The 8,010-nt window shown below is 52.1% G+C and overlaps 1 protein-coding gene across 1 annotated transcript; it reads left to right on the top strand.

The window, feature by feature from the left end:
* Window positions 1–202: 202 nt before the first annotated feature.
* On the top strand, window positions 203–2,869 carry KLHDC7A (kelch domain containing 7A). Its single transcript, XM_015412562.1, has one exon. The coding sequence runs from the start codon at window positions 203–205 to the stop codon at window positions 2,867–2,869; it is 2,667 nt and encodes an 888-aa protein (XP_015268048.1).
* The last annotated feature ends 5,141 nt before the right edge of the window (window positions 2,870–8,010 follow it).

Raw genomic sequence — 8,010 nt, 5'->3', positions numbered from 1 at the left:
AAACCACCTATGGTAAGCGGACACCTGGTGAGCTGAGATACCAGCTGGGAGCATACGGTGTTCTCTTTTACCTGCCAACAGGTAAAAGTCACCTTCCAGGGAGTCGAAGGAGACGACTCTTACCCGCCCCGCGCCGGTCCCTGCTTGGCAATCATTAATCCCAGATTTTTCACATTCCTGAGCGCCGGAGTGATACGGGAAAATGACCAACGGTGGCGAGGGAAGCGGGGACCAGCCACCAGAAATGCAGCTGGCTGGGAGGCTGGCCCTTTCAGCGGCCGCTCTACTTTTGCTGACTTTGGCATACAAGTACTATCGGTCTCGGGTGTCTGCCGGCTCCGTGGGAGGTGACGGTGTCAGAACCGATGCTGGGAAGGCAGCTGGGCAAAGAGAGCAGCTGGCATGCGACGGGGCAGTGAGAGAGGCAGTGGGCCAGGAACTGAGGCACAGGAACGTCTTCAGCGAAGGGGCGAAGGCGAATGGCGGGCCAGCCGATCCAAACATGCCCCGTGGCCGACCTGCTGCCGTGGGAGAGTCCAGACTGCAATATGCACCTGTTGGCAGAGAGGTGAAGTTTCTGAATGGGAAAGAAGAGAAGGAGGAGGGAAAGCAGAGAGAGGAAATGAGTCATCTAGGAACCGGATCGCAACCAGACAAAAAGCAGTCCCCGCTGGAGACGGAGGCGGCGGTGGAAAAGGAAGAAGAAACTGCAGGTACGGTTTTGAGCTACGCAAGTCGGGCTGGGACAGCGGATGGGCTTGCAGCGACACGGCCAAGGGGGAGGCTGACTTCTCTAGGTCTGCTGAGTCAAGGTTGTTGTGGCATCGGCAGTTCTGACAGTGACCACAGGGGGCCTTGCCTGAAAGCCGATCTTTGCCCTGGTCCTCGTGACGAGCAAGCAGGGCGGGATCCTCCTCCTCCTCCTCCAAATGGGAACAGGTCCCCCATAGGAAAAGAGAAAGGGCCGGTGTTGGGAGACGACATGAGTCAGAATTCAGCCCAGGTGCCAGAGGTGCAGGTGGGACAAGAGAGAATCCAGTCCTTCCATGCAACTTCTGACATGGGCCTGGCTATCAATCAGTTCAGTGGGCGCTCCAGCACCGCCTACACCTTCTCCTCCGTAGCAAAAGTCCAAGTGGAGGAGAACTTCATTAAAGAGAGGCAGCTGAAAGAAAGCAGCTGCAGGGAACCGTCCTTATCGGGGAGCGGCCTGAGAGGCAAAGTCTACGACTACTACGTCCAGTCCGTCTCTCAGTCAGTGCTGGATGAAAGGCCCTCCCATAGAACTGGGGTCACACGAGCACTCGGCAGCCCACCTCCCAGTGACCCACCCCATGAGCCTGAGGCACGACTGTGTCAGGAAGCAGCCCAGAATCCGGCAGTGGAAGACGAGGAGACCAGAACCACCCTGAAGGAAGGTCCAGCCCCATCTTCTGTTGCTCTGTTCCCAGAGGATCATGCAAATGCCACACAACAGGTAGACCCGGAAGAGACCAATAAAGAAGCAAGTGGCTTCCAGCAGCCTCCAGGAACAGGACACGGCTTCAGTCGGAAAGAGAGTTTCCACCAGATTGCAGAAAACCCAGACCTTCAGGTGCAGATGGAGGGGTTTGGTGCTCGGGCCTCTGGGAAGTCGGGCTGTAGCGCTCCAGATATCAGTTCCATCCGCTCCCACTCAGTTTCTTCCCTGATTGGATCTATGCAGAGCCTCGAGGCCGACGCGACGGTGGAGCCCACCGTGAAGCTTCTGGCCGGCGCCAGGTTCTTCCACGTCCCGCTGGACTCGGACTCCTCCATAGACGTCCATCTGGATCTGGGGAACTGTTACGAGGTCTTGTGCATGGCCAAGAAGCAGAAGCTAGAGAGAGTCCAGGAAGCCGCTTATAAGGTCATGAGTGAGAATTACCTTCAAGTGCTCCGAACCCATGCGATATACGGGCGCCTCAATGCCCTGGAGAGGGACCTGATCCTGCAGAGGAGGATGCGGGGCAAGAAGTATGTGGTCGTTGCTGACATCAGCTCACAGGATCACAGCCACGGCGCAAGCAGACTCTGTTACTATGACGACCAGGGTGACACTTGGCACCCGCTAGCACATGTGCCCATGGAGGCCGTCTCCAGGGGTTGTGCAGTGTGCAACATGTTCAATTATCTCTTTGTGGTGGCTGGCTGCGAGGGGCGAGGAAAGAACCAGAAACCTTCCAACCGGGTCTTCTGCTACAACCCGCTGACAAACATCTGGCGAGAGATCTGTCCCCTGAATCAAGCCAGGCCTCACTGCAAGCTGGTCGCCTTGGACGGCTCCCTCTATGCCATTGGGGGAGAGTGCCTTTACACTGTTGAGCGCTACGACCCACGGATGGATCGCTGGACTTTTGCAGCCCCATTGCCTAATGACACCTTCGCCGTGGCCCATACCGCCACCGTGTGTGATGGGGAGATCTACGTCACGGGGGGTACGTTGCGGTACATGCTGCTGAGGTACATCAGCCGGTCGGATACCTGGAAGATCAGCCTGACCGGGGGGAGTAAGGACAGGACCACCGAGATGGTGACCATCAACGGCTTCATCTACCGGTTTGACCTGAACCGCAGCATGGGCATCAGCGTCTACCGCTGCAGCGCCAAGGCCAAGCTTTGGTATGAGTGTGCCACCCACCCCATGCCTTTCCCTGCTTGCTTTCAGTGTGCCGTTGTCGATAATCTGGTGTACTGCATCAGCCGGCAATTCAATATTCGCTTCCTTGCGGATTATGTCTCTCCGCGGTTCGGGACCAAGGAATTACAAAATTTCCCTTCCCCGAGAGGGACCCTTTTCCCCACAACGCTCGTGCTGCCCGACAGAGGGGCGGCACAGACAAGAGTCTGATGGCGACGGCAGAATCCGCCGGAGGGCCCTGAGGAGGCAAAGCCAGCTAATTCCACGGGTTCTGTGCTGACGGTCTCCTCCCGGTAGCTGATTTCCACGCATCTGTCAAGGGAGATGGAGCTACAAGCGGGTTGGCAGCGTCTGTTTATTTTAAGATACTTAAATCCTTGTAAATTTGCATGCAAATTAAACGCAGCCTTTGGGGTCTTGGACAGTCGCCAATACAGGCCTCGTTAGTGCAAACTTAGGCAAACTCTGCATAGGCCTGGATGGGACGATACTGCCGCATGTTGTCATGATCTGGAATGCTTTGGATGCGCAATGCACAGGTTTTTTAAAAAAAATCCCCCACCCTCCCGATCCTAGGTCTGAAATACAACTTCTGGGTCTGGTTATCAATCTATAGCAATTTGGGGAAGAAGAACACACACACCCTAAGATTCCAGATCAGGGTGACCCTTCTGTTTTGGACTCTGTCATGACATTTTTTAGTTCATTTTAGTGGAGGGGATATACACACGCAATGCTGTACAGAGCGCCTTTCCTTCCACCCGAATAACCAAACCCTGCTCAGTAGATCTGGAACTGTCCAGGTTGTGTTGGTCTTCTGAATTAGTGCATGTGTCTTTCTAACCTTCGTGAGCCCCCCTTTTCCCGGAATTACAACCTGCACTAGATGAAAAGGGAGATCTGTTTAAATGACTTGCCGTGCAATGACAGGCTTAATTAATTAATGCTTGTTAGACCAGAGATCCCCACAAAAAAGGCCTAGAAAACTCATTTATTAATGCTTTTGTTTTCATCATCAATAGTACAAGCTTGATGAAAGATTTGTAGGCAGAGATTGGGCTGCCTAATTGAAATCAATACATGGAGTTCAACTGTATCTCTTAGGGCTTTAGTGCCCCTTTCCGCCGAGCCCGTCTTCCACCCGCAAAGCCTGTTGTCCTGGTCTATTCTGCCTGCTTTCATCCTAACTACTGAGTGAGGTTTTTCCTAGGCCTTTCAGTTCTATGGAAACTGCGGTGTTTGAACATACTCTATTGCTGACGGCCCCTCTCCTGCTCCACCTGTAGGAAGTCTGTTTGCTTTTCCGTGATACCACCGCAGCTCAGCCAGGGGTGGTGGTGGGAACTGCAGGGTACAAGCAAGCTTTCTAATGTATTTATTTATTTTGCTGTCAGAGTCGCAGCCGGCTTATGGTGACCCCTGTAGGGTTTTCGAATTAAGAGATGTTCAGAGGTGGGTTGCCATTGCCTGCCTCTGCATAGCAACCCTGGGCTTCCTTAGTGGTCTCCCGTCCAAGTGTTAAGCAGGGCCGACCCTGTTTCACTTCCAAGATGTGGTGAGATCAGGCTAGTCTGGCCGTCCAGGTCAAGACAAGAGATGAACGGAGGTGGTTTGCCCTGTTTTGCCTCTGCGTAGCAACCCTCGACTTCCTTAGCAGTCTCCTGTCCAAATACTAGCCAGGGCCGACCCTGCTTGGCTTCTGAGGTCCAATGAGATCGGCCAGCCTGAACACTTCCCAGGTCAGGGCTTACGACCTGTTACTGGTATCCAGGGGTCATTTCGTAGAAAAAGAGGTGCAGGAGCTCATTAGCATAACTTATTAGCATAACTTATTTGCATATGCCACATCCCCTGACATCACTGGAAGTGCGTCAGAAGGCAACACCCACCACTCAGGCTCCACTGGACTATTTTGGATTGCTAGCTATTGGGGGATGGGGAACATGCAGATCTGTCCTCGCAGAGGAGGGAGAGCTTGTACCTGAATAAAACTTGGTCTTAAAGGTGCCACTGGACTGTTTTGGCTCTGCAACTTACCTGGCTGCTTCTTGCTCTGACTGAGGGTGGGGTGGGGCTTGTTGCATGTGCCCGCCCCCTGGGCTCTTTACTGCCGGAGCTCCACTCCTGCACGCTCCTGCAGGAAATGACCCCTGCTGGTATCTGATTCTTGGACATTTTTTAGAGTTTGCCTGTGAAAATAATAATAAAAAAATAACCATACAAAGAGCCCTCTTTTTTTCTTTCTTTAAACAAACAGCCTCTGCTGCGCCCTTTAATCTAAATTTTTGCCGCGTCCGCACACGCCCTTGTTTCCTCCATTACTGTAAGTGACTGAGATTGGATAATTAAGACACAGAACCTGCCATAATCATTAATGCGTTTTACATCCAAGGGTCTCGGAATGCATTTTCATCAAAGCACCACCAATTATTCATCCAGAGTTCCGATTCCAGCAGCTGCCATTCCCCCCACCCCCTTTTTGCCCTGCAGAGAAGTCCTGGATCCTCATAAAGAGTCTGTAATTGTGGGGCTTTTGATTGGCTGAATAAGAAGTGCGCTGCTGGATTGGAACCCAAAGCCCAGCTGTCTCAGCGCCCCACTTCCAACGATGGCCTGCCAGATGCCGCCAAAAAGAAGAAGAAGAAGAAGAGATTGGGTTTATCCCCCACCCTTCACTACCCAAAGGAGTCGCAGAGCAGCTCACAAACTCCTTTCCCTTCCCCTCCCCACAACAGACACCCTGTGAGGGAGGTGGGGGCTGAGAGAGCTCTTGACAGAAACTGCTCTTTTTTCAAGAACAGCTCTTATCAGAGCTATGGCTTGCCCAAGGTCATCCAGCCAGGTGCAAGTGGAGGAGAAGTGGGGAATCAAAGCTGGTTCTCCCAGATTACAGTCTGCGCACTTAACCACTACACCAGACTGGCCCTGGAGTGAGGCAAACCAACTGGGGACCTTCTGCATGCAAAGGGGGTTCTTGGCTCTGCACATATGCAAAAAGGCTTGCATGGAACTTCTCCACTGGTTCATCCAGCCCAGCAGCAGCAATTGCTCTCAGGTAGGGTCTTTCTCAGCCTGGCTACCTGGGACCCGTAATCAAGAGGGTTTGGGAGGGGCTGTGGCTTGGTGGAAGAACGTCTGCTTTGCATGCAAAAGGTCCGAGGTTCAATCCCCGACATCAGTTTGGTGTAGTGGTTAAGTGCGCTGACTCTAATCTGGGAGAACCAGGTTTGATTCCCCCACTCCTCCACTCGCAGCAGCTGCTGGATGACCTTGGGCAAGCCATAGTTCTGTAAGAGCTGTTCTTGAAAAAGAGCAGTTTCTGTCAAGAGCTCTCTCAGCCCCACCTCCCTCACAGGGTGTCTGTTGGGGGGAGGGGAAGGGAAAGGAATTTGTGAGCCGCTCTGAGACTCCTTCGGGTAGTGAAGGGCCATGGGGTAGAGATCCAATCTCCTCCTCCTCCTCCTCTTCTTCTTCTTCATCAGTTAAAAAAGGACTAGGCAGGAGGTGATGAGAAAGACCTCCACCTGAGACTCTGGAGAGCAGCTGCCTGTCCGAGTAGAAAATACTGACCTTGATGGAGCAACAGTCTGATTCAGTGGAAGGCAGCTTCATGTGTGTTCAAGAGATGTTTTCCTCACAGAGACTAAGGCTCAGAAGACTGGGCAATATTGTTGTGGTTTCCTAGGAACCTCCAGCAGCCACGGAGAGTTCACTGGCCATGCTTTTCTTAAAGTTGCAGGTGTTGTTGTTTCCCTTCATCTGGGGAGTTTTAATACCCTGCTGTTGGTTTGTTTGCTTTTTAGATCTCAGATCGGGGGGATTCCTCTACAAACCTGAAAGAAGACCCAGTTGTAGAGGAATCCTCTCGTTCTGTCCCTATCTCCCTTTTTGCAGTTCAGTCAGTCATATCCTCTATGGAAATAGATATATTGATAGAGAAAGAGATGAAATGGGGACTGTTCCCTCGTATGTATTTGTGTGAGAGGGTGTCCATGCACTCACACGAGGGTGCAAATGGACCCCAGGCAATGCTCCCTCTAAGCTGTGGAGTCTTGTGAGCAGAAATTCTACTTTGTGAGCCTCTGGCATTAAAGGGGTAAGCTTTGTGATTTGGCTGCTGTGTGAATTAGTTTGCTCTGGAGCCCTCCTTCCTGGGCTAAGACCAAAATGTGTGAGCTGGAGGCTAAAAAAACTGTGAGCCGGCTCACACTCACTCAGCTTAGAGGGAACACTGACCCCAGGAGGAGGCATTTGTGGTGCATTTTGTGGGGGAGGCCCCCCCAGTTCCTGTCCCACTATCCACCCAGGCAATTTTGCCTCATGCTGGTGGGAAAGGCGCGGACGGTGTGTTCTGCCGCAGGAGGCCATATTCCCGTCCGCACGGTCTTGCCAGCCTCCAGCTTCACACAATGGCTGGCGGAGTCCTGTCGCCTGTATCTCACGGCCCCAGAAATGTCTTCAAAGCCTGCCCAAACAAGTTTAAACAAGAATAAATTGTGAAATAATACAATAAATAGTGCCAAGCTAAGTGAGCTGCTCCCATTAAAATGTCAAGCCAATTACGCCGGGAGAATCACAACGTGGCTCCGGCTGCACAAAGCAAAGACGACGTCGCATTTGGGGAGAGGTTTCCACTTCGATAAGGCAAATAATTGTAATTCACAGGAGGCTCTTTGCTGTACAGACAGGCGGGAAGATGCGGGAGGGTCGTGTCTGTCTTCGCCTTTCGACGCTGCCTCCCCCGCCCTTTCTGTCGTTCACCAAAGCGGGTGGGATTCTTTGACCAGTTCTTTGGAAGCTCCTCCCCACACCCACAGCCCACCTGAGCATTACTATCACCCATTTCCTTTATTAGGGTATAGATAGGAACTCTCAGGCTGGGGCAAGTGATGCTCTGTATTCTTGGTGCTTGGGGGGGGGGGTCAACAGTGGGAGGGCTTCTGGTGTCCTGGCCCCACTGGTGTTGGACTAGATGGGCCACTGGCCTGATCCAGCATTGGCTTCTCTTATGTTCTTATTTAAAACCAGGGGTTTTTTTTTAAAAAAAGAGAAAGGAAAATGAGATCCTAACAGGATAATCTTAACCCATTACACCTTTCCAAGCCCTTTGCAGTCAACGGGCTTAGAAAAAGAGTATAAATGGACAAAAGGAAGTACTTCTTCACCCAAAGAGTGATCAACACATGGAATTCACTGCCACAGGAGGTGGTGGTGGCTACAAGCATAGGCAGCTTGAAGAGGGAATTGGAAAAACAAAGGTCCATCTGTAACCATTAGCCACAAGGAGGAAGAAGAAGAAGATGAAGATGAAGAAGAAGAAGAAGAAGAAGAAGGAGGAGGAGGAGGAGGAG

The sequence above is a fragment of the Gekko japonicus genome, unplaced genomic scaffold (genome assembly GCF_001447785.1).
Source record: "Gekko japonicus isolate JY-2015 unplaced genomic scaffold, Gekko_japonicus_V1.1 scaffold131, whole genome shotgun sequence".
NCBI classification, from domain to species: Eukaryota; Metazoa; Chordata; class Lepidosauria; order Squamata; family Gekkonidae; genus Gekko; species Gekko japonicus.
Note: the sequence above shows the minus strand (reverse complement) of the source record. Positions and strands in the feature narration are given on the sequence as shown.

What these genes read in the sequence shown, in the direction of transcription:
- KLHDC7A (XM_015412562.1), top strand. Translation starts at nt 203, where the DNA reads ATGACCAACGGTGGCGAGGGAAGCGGGGACCAGCCACCAGAAATGCAG.